Source organism: Mastigoproctus giganteus, chromosome 9 (assembly GCF_048544385.1).
Source record: "Mastigoproctus giganteus isolate SK-2022 chromosome 9, ASM4854438v1, whole genome shotgun sequence".
NCBI classification, from domain to species: domain Eukaryota; kingdom Metazoa; phylum Arthropoda; class Arachnida; order Uropygi; family Thelyphonidae; genus Mastigoproctus; species Mastigoproctus giganteus.
The window spans coordinates 194,167,488-194,185,066 of record NC_143583.1 but is presented as its reverse complement, the minus strand read 5'-3'; the positions used below and the strand labels follow the sequence as shown (position 1 = coordinate 194,185,066).

Below are 17,579 nucleotides of genomic sequence, written 5' to 3'. Positions count from 1 at the left end.
GCCAAAAAGACGGCCACTCACAGACGGCTTGTCGTGGTAACCCTGCCTGTGCTCGATGTGATGCTAAAGACCACGAGAGCAAGGAATGTTCAGCCTCAAAATTGATCTGTGTCAATTGCCAAGGAGAGCACCCCGCCTACTCTAGAGCATGCCAGCGGTGGGTGGAAGGATGAAAAAAAATCCAAAAATAAAAAAACAGAGCTGAATATTTCCTACCCAGAAGCCAGAAAACGTATCCAACCAATAAATAGCGGGAAACCTTCATATGCCCAGAAGGTTTCTGCTAAGTGCACTATCGGTACACAAACGAGATGACCGTACCATCTCCAGAGTCATTCGCTCCGATTGCACGCTATTTATTGAGTTCAGAAAAGCCCACCCAGAAAACACAGTCAGCTGCCACTCCTATATCCGTACCTTCTAGTGCTGTACCACTATCAAAACCAAGTGGTAAAGAAAAGCCAAAAAGATCGGAAGAGCCACCTGTAATACTAGAAACAATCGATGTAGAGGATAAGGAGATACCGGACGAATCAGTCTTGGAACTCTTTGTGGACGAAGAAATGGACACGGGACAGCGTCCACACTTCCTCAGAAAAGAGAAATCCAAGACTGACAAAAGTAAGCCCTCAGCACCTCGGAAGCCGCTTGATGGACCCACCAAGCCAAAATAATGGCTAAATTCCTACAATGGAATTGTCGTGGATGCCGGCGAAATACTGATGACATCAAGGCCCTCCTGCAAAAGCACGAGCCAGTTTGCTTTTGCTTGCAGGAGACTTATCTAAAGGCAAATAATCACCCCACAATGCATAACATCACAATTTTTGGTAAGGACAGAATTGCAGATGGTCCTGCTCATGGAGGAGTGGCTATCCTTGTAGGCAACCAAACCCCAGTTCAGGCCTTGCTACTTACAGCCATCATAGAGGCTGTTGCAATTCGCCTTACAGTGGGATTTTTATTAACCTTCTGCTCTATTTATTTACCACCTGGGACTGATATCTCCCAGGAAGACCTTGATGATCTAATAACGCAGTGGCCTCTCCCTTTCTTACTTCTAGGGGATTTTAACGGACATAACACCCTGTGCGGTAGTGCTAGCAATCAGGGCCGGCCCTAACAAAAGCTGGGCCCGGTGCAAAGTTGACTTGCGGGGCCTTGATACAAATTTCGTACAACAAAATAATTTATTGCATTTCGATATTTATTACATTGCACAATTGGTTTAGTAAGGATTACATGAAAATGATAAATAATTAAATTATTTTAATAAAATTAACATTTCAATCACAAAAAAAATCTTTAATAAATCAAATAAGAAAAATAATTGCTTCATATATTTATAAATTACAATTTGGTATGCGACTTAATAGAATAAGTCCAATACGTGATTTTTGTTTCATTTCATTATTTCGTTGATAATATCATCATAATTTAGTCTTTTGGCTAAGGAGGTAAATCGTTCTTGACTAATGCTAGATCTCAAGTAATTTTTTATAATTTTCAATCTTGAGAAAGATCTTTCTGCAGATGCGACGGTAATTGGTAAAGTTAATATAATTTTCAGAACAGTAACAAAATTTGGATACAATTCAGGTAAATATTGTAATATTGTGATCCTGGAAGGCAAAACTCGACGACATATTTTGATTTCATTAAATAAATCAATGCAATCAATATCGTCTTGCAAGGTCGCATTTAAGATCGTTTTCAGTCAGTTTTTGAATATTATCCGAATTATATAAAAAACCATATAATGTCTCATGTTCGTGATAAATTTCGAATCTTTCTTTAAAAGAAATAATCGCACTATCGATTATGACTAGAAAATATTGAATTCTGAAATATTCTTCGCCTGATGAAATAGGCTGATAGGTTCCTTCATAACAAAATTGCTTTGTTTTTCGTCCAGTTCTTTGATTCTTAAATTCAGATGTCACTTGTAATTCTTCAGCTATTTCCTTTGCAGTTATTAAAGAAGATTTGAATCCCGATTCACGATACTGTTCAAAAAAATTTAAAAGGCTTTTTAAATGTGAATTTGCAGTACCGATATCTATATTTGAATTTTGAAAAATCTTGCTCACAATATTTACTTCATTCAGTATGTCATACCAAATGACCAAATTTAATAAAAATTCAAATGAAGTAAGTTTATTTTCGATTGATTGGATTTCGTTTTCATGTCACTGTTATGTTCATAAAGGTATTTCAAAGCTAGAGAAAATTGTGGTACTTGGTATTTCACACTTTCGAGGCGACATTCCCACCTCGTTTCTGACAGTGGTTTTGGAGTAAGATATTTGAAATGCTCTTTTAATATATCCCAGCGTATCACAGAACTTGCAAAAATATTATATATGCTTTGTAAAGTCCCAAAAAATGAATTTGCAAGAGAAGATTTTGAAATGTCTCCAAGAACTAAATTCAAATTATGACTTCCGCAGGGCATATACTGTGCTTTGGAATTCTTTTGCAGGATAAGTGCTTGCACGCCTTTATATAAATCTCTCATGAGCTCCGTTATCGTACCCCTGTCCTCGACAGTTCCCTAAATCTAATTCCTCCTTTTCTAATATGCTTTCAGTTTTGGCTGATAACCCTTTTCCTGTCGAGTCTTTTAATGTTTCAAAACAAATAAATCGTTCTTGTATACTCACATCACTTTCAGAGTTATCTATATTAACATATCTTAAAATAACAGATAATTGTTCTTGATGGCTTACGTCTCGAGTGCAATCTAATAAAATTGTGAAATACTTAACTTCTTAACTGTATTTATTATTTACTTTCTAACTTTTTTAGCCAAAGCAGAAATCAGTTCATCTTGTATTCTATGAGATAAATAGGAATGCACCGATCCAAATGTTGTTTCATGATTGGGTCAAATCTTGCAAGTAATTCTATGAGACCTAAGAAATTACCGTTGTGCGGTTTATATAAAGCATCGCTACTGGCCCTGAACGCCAAATTATGCTCTGATAAATATAAAATTGCAGCCACTATTCGTTCACAAACACATTTTAAACGCTGTGTTTCGTTTTTAATTATTTTTTCATATTCTTTGTCAATAGTGTTTCCAAGTTTCAAATTCTTTTCAAGTTGTAACAATTTGTACATAGCTTGTAAATGATATTCTGATCTTTCGTGACTTTGTAATCGCGAACTTAAATGTACCCAATCGTTAAGTCCAGTTAAACGCAGAGAAGTGGTATTTGAAGAGAATAACTTACACGCATAACACAATGTGGCATCTTTGTACTTTGAGTAGAGTAACCACCTTCGTTCTTGACGTTCCCCATTCGTTAATTTTCTTAAATAATAATTTTCGGAAAAACTTCTGTTATTTTTTATCTTTCGGAAAATCGTAGTTTTTTACTCGTGTCACGCCATTTTGTACGATAGCCATTCTAAATTTATCAGTTATAATTTCGGGCCAAGTACCAGGATCATTGATATCGACATTTTCGTCTTCGTCGCTTCTCTTGAAGCTGTGGTCCTCGGAATAATTCAACTTGTTCTTTGTTCGACGCTGACAAAAAATCCTCCGTCTGTACGTTTCCCTCTGCTTCATGATTATCTTCCTGTTCTACAGTTTTCTTGTCATTGCTCTCCTCTTCATTAGGACGAGAGCTGGCTTTATGACGATCAGGATCGTTTTCGTGGTGTCGCACGGCGTAATTTCATTTCCGCGAGTTTGATCTTCCAGTAACTGTGAATTATGCGTTTCTTCAGTTTGTTGCACATTTTCGGTTTTTAAAAATTTTGCGAGGGAGTTCCTCTGTTTTTCTGTAATTTCTTCTCTCTGTTTTTTCTTCAATTTATCAGAGCCACACATACTTTCTTCGTGCATCTCTGTCTCTACTAGTCATGTTGCGAAATAGATACGAATATGTTATTTTCACACCTCGCGAATCGCGATAAAAACGTACGATGTACGCTGTCATATATATACATTTGTATATTCGTATTTGGGGGGGGGGGAATATTTATTCAATAATTTCAAATGAAACTCCAATAAATTATTATTTTTATTTGTAAGGAGAGATATTTTAAATATATTTGAAAAAAAAAATATTTTTTAGTGTTCTTTGGAGAATTCTTGGCGGGCTTTCAGATAATGTTAACATGATTATTGACATTTTATTTCTTATGTATATTATTTTATGGCGATGTCGCTAGATTTTGCGACAGTATTAAAACAAAAAAAAAATGAAACCATTTTTATTTTGCAAAATCAGTCAGCGGTCATATGCTAAATGACAATGACCTCTCCCTTCTAAATGTAGGAACCAAAACATTCTTCCACATGCCTACCCGTACGTTTTCTGCCATTGATCTTTCTATCTGCTCTCCCTCTCTACTCCCTTCAATGACTTGGGAAGTGGAGGAGAACCTATATGGGAGTGACCACTTCCCTGTGACAACCTGCTTACACAGCGGGAAACGATGTCTTCCTTTCAAGTTACCACGGTGGAAGACTGGTCAGGCAGGCTGACTGCAATGCTTTCCAACATCAGGCAAATTTTGACCTTAATGCAGTCAGTCAGAAGACTATCAATGATGCAGTCACGCATATCACAGAAAATATCGTCCGTGCAGCTGCCAATACCATTCCGAAAACATCTGCCCGGTTTCCATCTTTTCCCAAACCATGGTGGAATTCACAATGCACAGCAACTAAAAAGGCTCAAAAAAAAGCTTGGGGGATATTCCGCCGATATCCTACCAGTGTCAATCTAATAGCCTTCAAACGTGTACGAGCCAAAGCACGCTACATTCGCTGTCAGAGTCAAAAGGAATCATGGATCTGTTTTACATTATCTATTACCCAGTCTACCAGCACTAAGGTAGTCTGGGATAAAATCCAGGAAACGAAGGGAAAATATACATCTCACCCTTCACCGATCCTACAATATAATGGATGCACTATTGCAGAGCCATCTGCAATAGCCAATGCTCTTGAAGAAACATTCTCAAACATATCTGGAATATCTTCCTGTTCCCCAGAGTTCCTGGTCCTGAAACATAAAAGAGAAAAACAGGCACTAAATTTCACACCGAAAAGCCTTTGTCCCTACAACGTGCCTTTCAATCTGCAGGAACTAAAGAGCTCTCTATCTTTCCAAGGCAAGTGCTGTTGGACCAGATGGCATTCATTATGAAATGCTTAAACCCTCTCACCAACATCTATGAATCGCCTGCTTGTTCTGTATAACAGTATCTATATAAAAGAGCAATTTCCAGATACCTGGCGCATGGCAATTATGCTTGCCTTTGCAAAGCCAGGAAAGGATCCTAAATTCCCTAATAATTATCGTCTTACTAGCTGTCTGTGCAAAATCCTGGATGGAGAATGGTTAATTTTCGGTTAATGTGGTATTTAGAATCGAATGATCTTCTCTCCAGCATCCAGTGCGGCTTCCGAAAAAAAACAGATCGACTCTTGATCACTTAATTAGACGGGAAACATCCATCCAGGATGCTTTCCTAAAACAAAAACATTTGGTGTCAGTATTCTTTGACATGGAGAAAGCGTATGACACAACTTGGAGATTCGGCATCTTAAAAGATTTGCATAGCCTCGGTCTTAGAGGGCACCTCCCTATTTTTATTAAAAACGTTCTTGCCAACTGGTCGTTCCAAGTTCGTGTGGGATCTTTACTCTCTCGCTCCTTTTGCCAAGAAGAGGGAGTACCACAAGGATCAGTATTAAGTGTCACGCTTTTTGCCATCAAAGTGAATTCCATCACAGAACAGCTTCCTCCAACTGTAAGCAGTGCCCTCTATGTTGATGACTTTAGCATATTTTGTCAGTCATGCAACATGAGGGTTATTGAACCACAACTGCAACAAGCCATTAATCGCCTTAATTCCTGGGCACTTGCTAATGGATTCAGGTTCTCGCCGCAGAAGACCGTTTGCGTACACTTTTGTCGTAAGCGTAATCTTCATCCTGAACCTGAATTAAGGCTCGAACAAAATGCTATTCCAGTAGTGTCAGACACAAACGAACCACCGTTATCGCTTCGACGTAAGCAGTTGTCTTTAAACTATGCTTTAAAACTGAAATCCCTGCCAGATCATCCTATGTGGCCATCTGTGTTTGACCACGTTGGGAAAATTTGTACAATACCTGTCAGAATGCCAACCGAACTTTTGGTATTCGTGTCCAAGAGCTACTCGGAGTTTAACGTCATGGTAGACAACGTTGCACAAACACCAAAGCAAAATCTTCCACCCTGGCATGCTCATACCCCATCATGCGACTTTTCCCTTAAGAAATGGGTAAAGTCTGAGACTCCATCTGCTCTATTCAGCTCTATTCAGCACACCGAGCTGAGCAATCCGGCTTCCTGCCAGTTTACACAGATGGCTCGAAGTCGAAATCGTGTGTAGGATCTGCTGTTGTCTTTCCGGACACTATAATATCTCAACAGATTCTTCCTGAATCCAGCATATACACTGCAGAGCTACATGCTATAGAGCTAGCCTTGGATCACATTCGAACTTGTCAGTGCCAAAGGTCAATAATATATTCTGATTCTTTGAGTGTATTACAGGCTTTATAATCTTTGAGACAACTCCCGTCCAGTTCTCTGTCGGGTTCAGCAGGAGATACATTCTCTTCATGAATACAAATTTGATATCCGCTTCTGCTGGATTCCTAGCCACATTGGGATAAGGGGAAATGATTTGGCTGACACTGCAGCCAAATCAGCAGCTCCCACTATTAATCTTTGCCCGTCAGTCCTCTGTACAGACTACAGGCAAATAATACGCAACAAGATATATTCCCAATGGAAAGAACTATGGCATAGAGAGAGAGAACAAATAAATTATATCAAATAAAGCCTGTAATAGAAACATGGCAGTCCATTCTGTGCAGGAATCGTAGCGAGAAAGTTGTTCTTGCTCGACTCCGCATAGGACACAGTCATCTGACACATTCGTTTCTGCTGAGGGCAGATGACCCTCCTATGTGCGAGTCTTGCGACACCATTTTATCAATAAAGCATATTTTAATAGATTGCGTTAATTTTACCCATGTTCGCAATATATATTTTACCGCTTTTACTCATCCGACTGGGCCTTATACGCTCAGTCAGATTTTATGTCTTCCATGGCGATGGTGTCTTCCAAGATGACAATGCGCCGAGCCATCGGGCATTTGTTGTGCAGGAATGGGTTAAGGAACACAGTTCTGACTTCCAGCATATCGATTGGCCTCCAAACTCCCCCGATATCAATCCCATAGAGCACTTGTGGGACACTATGGAAAGGCATATCAGGCGTCTAGATACACCAATCACCTCCATACCTGCATTACACACAACTTGGTTGGCCACACCTCCCGAAAGCTTCCGACATCTTGTTGAATCAATGCCACGTCGGATAGCTGCTGTACTGAGGGGCGCCTCCGTAGCCAGGTGGGAAGGAGCAGCAGTGCATAGCACACGCTTCTTGATTAGACCGGGGTTCGAGCCCGTCACCACCAAATATGGAGGATGCGGAAAGGTCAGGGAATGACCACCGCATATCCTGGAGCAATATGGCCTTAGTTGCTAATGCTCCTAAAAACCAAAACAACAACAACAGCTGTACTGAGGGCAAAAGGAGGACCTACGTAGTATTAGGTTGATGGTCATAATTCAATGATCACTCAGTGTATATATGGTGCTATACATCTTAAGTCGCTGATGCCCCTAAAAGCCTACAATAACAACAACAAACTCACCCAGCCACCTTTTCTTTTCGTCATTTCTCCCTTCTGCTTCAGTTCTATGGAATAATCTTCGTTCATATAAAATATTTGCCGAAAGTTTCAGCCCACAAAAATTCAGGTTTAGTGTCAACAAATATTTCCCGCCTTCTTAGTCTTCAACTCATTCACGGTAAAAAGGAAAAAAAAAAAAAAATTGTATTGTCACCAAAGGGAACTTGGGTTTCAGCTTTCACCCGAGACCAAAAGTTTATCAGTGAAATTGAAAGCACCGAGCAATGAAATGTTTCAGACTGTGCAGCCAGCAGAAAAGGTAGTAGTGATTGTTTTTGTGTTAATTCATGGCATATTTCTTGCACATTTTTGAAAGTCTGGAGACACCGTGAATGTCATTGAATATTACATTGCATTGCATTCTCCTGAAAGCACCTGGGGCTCAATTCGTACTAAACTGCTTGGGCTGTTGAAAAATCGACCACAGAACACACTCAATTTACAGACAGAATATACAAAGCAACAGGGCCTTAGTCGCTAATGCTCCTGAAAACCCAATAAAAACTAAATCACTGCTGTAGGTTTCACAAGTGAAGGTGGCATGGTAAAATTGCCGCAAATAAGGTGAATAGCTGTAAGGAGATCATTGAGTGAGTACAAACGGAAGCAGATATTGACTGCAGTCAAATATTTCAGTAATTATTGTAACGCTATTTTGGTAGCACTGATAACGTGAGCAATGGCATTTGCAAAGTTTAAACTGAACGATAGACCTTTTGTGTGTAACTTGAAAAACTTCCCATGGCCAATTAGGAATACTATTGGCTTTTCTATTAATTCATATTAACATCTGGGAAATATACGCCCTTCTGTCGGTACATCTTTGGTCCTTGAGGTTGTCACAGACATTCTCTCGGTTATGCCAGACAAGCTGTACTTGCTACCTGGGAGTCTAAAACGCTGATGAAGCTGATATTCTAGTGACACTCAAGTCAAGTGGACCCAATTTTAGGCGAAGTCCGGCCGGTTTGTGACAGCCAAATCCTCTGCTTGCACCTTCACGATGGTGGAACTGTTATTAATCCCGGGTATAACCTCCATGCACAAGCACACGGTGGGTGACCACCCAGGTGTGAACCAACGTAAGCAGGGGTCGAGGTGTGGCGCCCACACCACATGGAGGAATGCTGCCCCTGTGTATTACCAGGTAGCCTTTATCTCGAAGTGGTAGATGACTCATCCACCGGTGAAATATCACCACTTTGCTTATTGGAGGCTTGAAGTGGTGAATCCAAGTTTAGTCTCCAGAGCAAAGTTCCGGTCAACCCTTCCCCATCTCTTCCATCATGCAGTATGACAGGTTATAATGAACATCAGGGCGAGATCCAATCTCCTTACATTTCGAAGGTACAGCTCTAAAACGGTGTTCGCAGGCTGGCCGCTAGTTCGTACACCGGACCGAACATATTGGTAACTCCATAGGAGGACTCCGGATCATTCAAAAATTTCATTACTTCATACAGCATATCCACCCACTTTTTCTTACTATTGAATACACAATGAATTATCAAACTAATAAAGTAAGCTTATCTGCGAAAAGATCTAAACCTCCCAAAAGCTTCCTAGTTAATTTCACAAATATACGTGGTCTCAATTCTAATCTCAACGATGTCCATTTCCACTTGCAGTCTGTCAAACCCCATGTACTTTTTCTAACAGAATCTCAGTTATCGGTTGATTCAACTACTGCTCATCTCAGTTGCCCAAACTATTCGCTGTATGATTCCTTTCGCCACAAAGGTGGTACTTGTGCATATGTTCGTTCCAATATTCCCTATCAGAGACTTGGTAATTTGGAATCTCCTCTTTTCGATCTTCTCTGGCTTAAAATCTCACTACCTCATTGTATCAAATTCATCTGTTGTCTCTACCATTCTCCCAACTCATTTGGAGCTCATTGACTTCTCTTTGCAACTTGACTTTCTCCAGTCCAACTTTACTAACAGTGAGGTAATTTTCCTTGGTGATTTTAATGTTCACAACTCCAGCTGGCTTCCGTTTTCTAGTCACACGACCCAGCTGGTCGAGATGCTGAGGCTTTTGCAATTACTAATGACCTTGCAGAGATTGTTCATTTACCTACAAGAATACCGGACAATCCTAACCATACAGCAAACACGCTTGATCTTTTTCTCACCAGCAACCGTTCTAAGTACACGGTCGAAGTGAGGGGTCCTTTAGGCACCTCAGATCACAACTTGGGGATTGTCTCTTCTCTAATGATGCTTTTATCTCATGGCTATTCCCATCCTCGTATTGTTTGGCAATACAAGAATGCAAAATGAGATGAAATGCTAGATTTATTTTCTTCTTTTACTTGGTCGGATTACTGTTTCAAAACTTCTGATGTCAACGTTTGCTCAGATCGTGTCAGTGAAATTATTCTTGTAGCAATGGAATCCTTTCTCCCACACTCCACTTTAAGATCTCGTCCTTTATCTAAACAATAAATGTGCTAAGGCTGTTCAAGCGAAGAACGTTGCATATCGTAATTGGCTCGTTTCTAATTCTTCAGTTTCATTTTCTGCCTACACCAAAGCTCGCAACAGTTGTAAAGCAGTCATTAATCAGTCCAAACTAGAGTTTGAACAGGCTAAGAGTCGAAAACTTGCTTCTTGCCCTAATGGTAGCCGAGCATTCTGTTCTCTTGCCAAAGCTATTGGCCGCAACTTTTGCCCATCTCTGCTCCCACCTCTGTCCAAACCAGATGGTTCTGTTGTCACTTCAGCCAAGGATAAAACTGACCTGATAGCATCCCATTTTTCTTCCGACTCATGTATTAATGATCTTGGTAAAACACCTCCCACCATTCCCAACACGTTCCATTCAATGCCTCCTGTGGTCTTCCGTAAAAAGGATGGCAGAAGGATTTTGACGAATCTTGATGATAAGAAAGCTCCACGTCCTGATGGTATTTCTCCACTTGTTGTCAAAACCTGTGCTCCTGAACTTACTCCTGTTCTTTGCCGCCTTTTTTCATATTCTTATTCCAAAGGTGTTTTTCCTTTAGCTTGGAAAATTGTTCACATCCAGCCTGTTCCTAAAAAGGGTGACGAATCCCTCCCATCCAATTATCGTCCCATTGCAATTACTTCTACTCTTTCTAAAGTAATGAAGAAATCAATTAACCACCAACTCTTAAACTACCTAGTAACCTTCGATCTGATCAACGATCGCCAGTATGGATTCCGTAGTGTCGATCCACTGTTGATATTCTGGCTTATGTTACCCATTTATGGACAAATTCAATGGAAAAGTTCGGTGAATGAAAAGTTTGGAAAACACAAGCAGTTGTTCTTGACATCTCAAAGGCTTTCGATCGTGGTCGGCATAAAGGTCTTCTAAACAAGCTTCCATCTTATTGTTTTCCAACTGTTTTTTGTAATTGGTTATCCAGTTTTCTCTCTGATCGCTCACTGAGGGTGATGGTAGATGGCTCTCTGTCTTCTAACTTCTCCACTAGTGCCGGTGTCCCCAAATGTTCAGTTCTTTCCCCCTCTCTTTTCCTCTTGTATATCAATGACCTTCTTCTATTGACTGGAAATCCTATCCATAGTTTTGCAGATGATAGCACATTGCATTCTACTTTCTCTTTTGAGAAACCTCACCCTGCTCAATCAGCTTCAACTTCTCTAATATCTGCTACTAATTCCTTAAATGCCGATCTCCAGGCAATTTTCCAGTGGGGCAAAGACAACTTAGTTGATTTCAATCGTTCTAAAACTCAGTCTTGTCTTATATCTCGGAAAAAGGATTCTTCTGCTCCTATGCTTATCTTTAGTGACACTCCAATTTCTAGGCAAAATGATATCTCTTTTGAGGATTACCCTGACTTCTAATCTCTCTTGGCACAAGCACATTACAAATATCGCTTCCTCTGCATCTAAAAAAAACTTGGTTTTCTCTTTCGCTCTCGGCGGTACTTTTCTTTCAAACAGCTGTTCACTTTGTACAAAGCGCAAATCCGCCCTACCATGGAATATTGTTCCCACATCTGGGGCGGTGCCCCCAAAACTTTTCTCAGGCTTTTAGATTTCATTCAGAAGAGGAATTAATGATTCATCTCTAACAGAGTCTCTCCACTCGCTGTCTGATAGACGTACTGTTCTGCTGCATGCCTTTTCTACAGATACTTCCATGGGTACTGTTCTTCTGAATTGACTTCTGTAATTCCCGCTCTCTCTTTCAAAACAGTCCGAACACGTGCCGCTAACAGCCAACATCCATTTACTGTCCAACTTCAAACTCACAGAACCAACTTTTCATCTTTCTCGTTTATTCATTCAAGTGCTGTTTTCTGGAGCAACCTGCCTTCATACGTATTTCCTAAAAATTACAGACTACAGAAGTTCAAGTCTAATGCTTTCGTCTAAGTACTATAGGTTCTAATACCTCTCATGTTTGGGGTTTTAATAAAAAAAAAAAAAAGAAGAAAAGTTTTGTGCGCAGTGATGACTTGTTATTCACTGGTGTGTGTGAGAGGAGGGTTCCCCCTGAACAGTTGAATAATCAAATTTTGGATGCATCCCTTGAGTATAAAAATAAGTAAATAAATTTTCAATTCTCAAAATTTACAATGTAGGAAAAAATACAAAAACAGCATCATATTTAAGTCACGTGATTGATCATTTCATTTATATATATAATTTTTTTTTTTTGTCAGGTCTGTGTTGAGCAATCAGTGATGCGTTAATCGTAAATTGAGAATGATGCCCGATCATAAATGTGTTCCAATTTGATTACCTCTTTTTATCCAACTGCACGTATGTGGCACTTGCATATTTGCTGCCAGCTGTAAGGAGATAATCACATCCCAGTTCTCTTTATCGAGGATTTTAATGCTTATTAAAGCCCTTATAGCAATAAGCACCGTTGCGTTTTCTGCCTTAAGGAATGATTAAATGAGTAATTACATTCGCGGAACCGTTAAATTAACTGATACCTAAAGTACCAGTTAATTTAAGTAAAAGGGGTAAGTATATTGTATCGCAATAGTATATTTGTTCTTGCGAGCAAACAGGGGAAGTAAATTTGTTTACGAGAACAAATAGCTTGAACGTTGCCAAATATTATGTCTAGGCTACGTTTCTAGCACGGATGTACCAAAACTTACAGATAAAAGATAAACCTTGTCATAGTTAAAGGTAGTTGAGTAATATGGAAACAAATTAAAATAATAAATCATTCATGAATGCACATTAAGGGCTCCGCACTGTAGCTGACGTGTAACTGGTTGGCGCAGACCTTGATTCTCGCCCACCAGACTTCTGAAGGATCGGAGATGTACAATCTTTTTGAAGTGTCTTAACAGAGAAAAAAAAAAAAAAGTGTGTAGGTAACTGAAATCATTGTACTTTTATTTCATTACTTGCTTAGTCCATTTGTAGTCTTTGACCTGGCTTCAGCAGAAGGAAGTCGGAAGCTCATTAAGATTTTTCTCCATCTAGGTGCACGTAGGTTTCAAGTAATGGAACATAATGTTGAGTTAGGTCTATTTTTTATACTAATGAGTGGTTAGGAACCTGCTTGTCTGTTATTACATTAATTATAAAACCCGGAAACTTAGAAAGATTATTGGTTCTGAAAATGGCATAAACCTGCCTGTGATAGTTGTGCCAATTTAATTCTTTATATATATTTTTTATTTGAAGTTTTCAACTTCAGTATTGCAAATGAAATTGTTTATCGTATGTTGTTCCGGTTATATCAAAACTACGATGGCTAACATAATTATAGTGATAACATTCTTCAACTATGTAGGGCATTTATTTTATGTAAAAATCAGGCTTTGTATAAGCCAGTGATCTTATTGTTTACAGCTCTGCTTACAACTCGCACAAATTCGAGTTGACATCGATGAATGAATGTACATTATAGTTTTTCGACGTACTTTTAAACTGCTATCTCCCATATCCTGTGAAAAAAAGTTTGATTCCTGACGTTAATCGAAGTTAGGAAGAGTAGTGAACTCAATTCCGGACCCTTTCTGATTTTATTCCAAATTAAACATTCTTCTGAATTTTTTCAGTTGTTTTACGTCTGACAGATATGTTTAATTTGTAGTGAAAAATATATATTTAAAAAATAAAGTTTCTGTTTAACGAAATGTGCGCGTATTTGGGTCAATACGTTTCAGATTTCAATATTTTATTTCTGTTTCAGGTAGGCATTTCAAAGGCTGAAGTTATAGTAATCACGTGGTCACGCCACTCCTGTGTACAATCAGATATTGTTTACATTTACGTGATGCATTTTGTGATAAGCTGTATCCGATACATTAACGCTACTGAAGTGTAAAGTTATTCTTAAAATATTTCGACAATTTCATGCGCTAAGTATAGACTTAATGCAAGAAATAGTTCAAGTGACACTGAATGTATGTAGTGGTGGCGCTGACCTGTGAGATATCTGTCAAAAATAACGTTGCAGCTTTGACTGTTGGTTGAAGCTTAAAATCTGCAATTTTTTCTATTTTCTTAAGTATAGACAAATTTTTGTTTAGTATGGTTTTGAAGTAATTTTTACGGTTTTCACAGAGTGGGCACGAAAACCTGTAAAATGCCGCGCCACGGTTGCAACTTTGTTTTTGAAGAGTAGCTGGCCCTGACAGATTCTGGCGCTATGAACTTTGGAATTATCTGTTTGCTTCTAGTTCAGGGTTACTAAGACAGTAACTGATGAAATCCGAAGGCTTTCAGATATCCTTTCTCCAGACATTGTTTGTTTTTGCACTATCATGGTAAACTCACAGGTTATCCTTTATCCACCAGAATAATAAAATTCCCTCATGAAGATCCAAAAACAGCTATTATTGTATTCAATAGAAATCTAGACATTCTCAGTATGCTACCTGTATACAAGCTACTAATGAACTTATGTCCTTCTACTTGATTTCTTTATACTGTCCGCCATCTTCAGATATTAATCCATTCTTAGAGTACCTAGAAACTGCTCCTCTTAAACTTTTACTAGAACCTGTTATCCTAATGGATACAAATTCCAAATCTTCACTTTGGCATAGCGCGACTACCGACCACAGAAGTTGGTTATTAGAAGATTTAATTTTTGCTCATCAATTACATGTTCTTAATCTCCCAAATAAGTCTTCTACCTTTTGTAGCAGCCTGGGGCTGTCTAACATCGATTTCACTCTGCAACTAGCAATATCTCTTCTATAATTTCTGAGTAGGATGTACATATAGATTTGACAGTTTCTGATCGTAGACTTGTATCTTTTGACCTATGTTCTTCTAAAACTACTACAACTCCAGCCAGTGATCTGATCAGATTTTCCCTACGAAATATAATTTGGGAAAACGCTGATAAATCAATCTTTAAAGATCTTCTGTCTGATTCTACAGACTCTATGGACCATCTTGATGATAATCAATTGGAAAATTTTGTTAAAAACACTATCTTTACAGCTATCACAAAATCTACCAAAATGAAATTTTTCCGTACGAAATGTACCCCGTGGTGGACAAACGAGCAAACAATTCAAAGTCGCAAGGTTCATCACGCTAGGCACCTTAATCAAAAAGTAAAACGTAATACACAGACTTTACTTGTGGTCAATAGGTTATATTTAAATTATAAAAATGAGAAGAGGAAATATTATAAGCAAATATATACTGTGCTGCCACTTTATTAGGTAGACCCCTGCTGTGCACACAAATGGTCTGTCCCACAATGTTGCAAGTCATATGACCACAGTTGTGGATATAAATGCAGCATAACAACCTTTCTAGTATCAGTTAAACGTACAAACCGTAGCAAGAACGGAGCAAAGGAGTGATCTAACGGACTTCGAACGTGGCACGGTAGTAAGTGCAAGACGTGCTGGAAAAAGAATCTCTGAAACGGCAGTTCTTGTGAACTTTTCACGCACCACAACTTCAAGAGTGTATCGAGAATAGTGCAACGAACAGAAAACAACCTCTAAACGGCACTCCTGTGGAAGAAAATCGCTTGTTGATGAGAGAGGTCAGAGGAGGATGGCTAGAATTGTGCAAGCAAACAGACGGGCCACAATTTCGCACATCACGTCAGATAAAACCTTGGTGCGCATAACAAAATATCGCAACGGACCACTAGTCGCACTTTGTCGCGAATGGGCTACAACAGCCGACAGCCACATTTCGTACCTTTTGTTATCAATGAAGAACAAGAGAGCATGCTTCCTTTGGGCATAGCAACACTACCACTGGACTATCGAGGATTGGAACACAGTTGCTTGGTCTGACAAGTCGAAGTTTCCTGTTGCATCATGTTGATGGAAGGCTCAGGAAAACAACATGAATCCATGGACCGGTCATGTCAGACGACTACTGTGCAAGGTGGTGGGGCAGTGTGGGGAATGCTTACTTGGCACACGTTGGGTCAATTGATACCCATAGATTCGCGACTGAATGCCACATCGTACCTAAACATCGTTGTTGACCAAGTGCATCCGTTAATTTTGACAGTTTATCCTCAGTCAGATAGTTACTTCCAGCAAGATAATGCACCGCTGCACAAAGCCCGAATCACCATGGAATGGTACTAGGGACATGAAAATGACTTTTCTTTGCTGCAGTGGCCCGCTCAGTCCCTGGATCTCAATCCTATTGAACATCTTTGGGATGAGCTGGAAAGGGCTGTTCGCTGCAGGCCTACACCTCCGTCGAATCTCAAGCAACTGCGTGACATACTCATGTCTGCATGGTACTCCATTCCTGCACGTTTTCAGCATCTTGTTCGATCCATGCCAAGACGAATTCAGGCTGTTTTGAAGGCTAAAGGAGGCCCAACACTCTACTAGGTAGGTATACCTAATAAAGTGGCAGCACAGTGTATAATAGTAAAGTAAAATCTTGGCAGAATTTTGTACATACAACTGGACCAAGATCCGTAGGGTCTTATATATAAAATCAGTAGAAATAAATAAACTCCTGGTGATATCTTTAGTACAGTCATCTCAAACAATATTGAAACTCTGAACTGGCCGCAAACTGCCAATTCAAATACTTCAGAGACTTTTTCCCCCAATGATGATAGAACTCTTGATTCTGCCTAATATTCTGGAGTCGGGAAAAAAAATAAGCAATGTGATTCTCCCATTTCTACTCCTTTATTTTCTATGGAAGAGCTTAAAAATGCACACAAATTTCTTCCATGAATAATACAAATGCCCAGGTACTGATCTACTGGAAAACATTTTCATAAAAAGATTATTTTCTATTGAGCCAAACCATATTTTGAAACTCTTCAAGTGTCTCGAAGCTGGGAATTTCCATGTTATTTAGAATTCTGCTCTCATTAAAATTCCAAAACCAGGTAAACCACCAAGTGATCCTAAATGATATAGGCTAATCGCGTCATTATCCTACTTAGGCAAGTTATTAGTAAAACACATGGCATACAGGTGTAATCAACTTATTTTGGAAAATAATCTATCTTCCTCTCTTTAGTGTGGATTTAAGCCTGGTTGTAGTTGACAGATGCGCTTTTTGAATTGAAAAGGTTAATTGATAGCTCTACTTACAAATATACACTGGCAGTTTTTATTGATTTCGAAGGCGCTTTCAACAACGCTTGGTAGGAGACTGTCCTACGGTGCCTTAGAATCGCTAGTTGTTCTAGACACCTCTTCCTTCTATTCAACAGTTACTTCTCTGAACGTACTGTCTACATTCAAACCAGTCCGTATCTAAAGCTGTTTCTCGAGGATGTTTCCTGAATTCAATTTTTGCCCCTTGTGTGGAACCTCGTCTTTGATGATTGGCTGTCTTCTACATCTGACATGACCGATGTGCAAATG

General features: G+C 39.2%; 1 protein-coding gene across 1 annotated transcript in view; it reads left to right on the top strand.

Moving 5' to 3' along the window:
* Positions 1–311: 311 nt before the first annotated feature.
* LOC150080995 (general transcription factor II-I repeat domain-containing protein 2-like) overlaps positions 312–17,579 on the top strand; it is a 70,406-nt gene continuing 53,138 nt past the window's right edge. The window contains exon 1 of the mRNA XM_090380881.1: positions 312–485. Coding sequence (XP_090237007.1) covers positions 312–485 — 174 coding nt within the window. The remainder of the gene's footprint in view (positions 486–17,579) is intronic.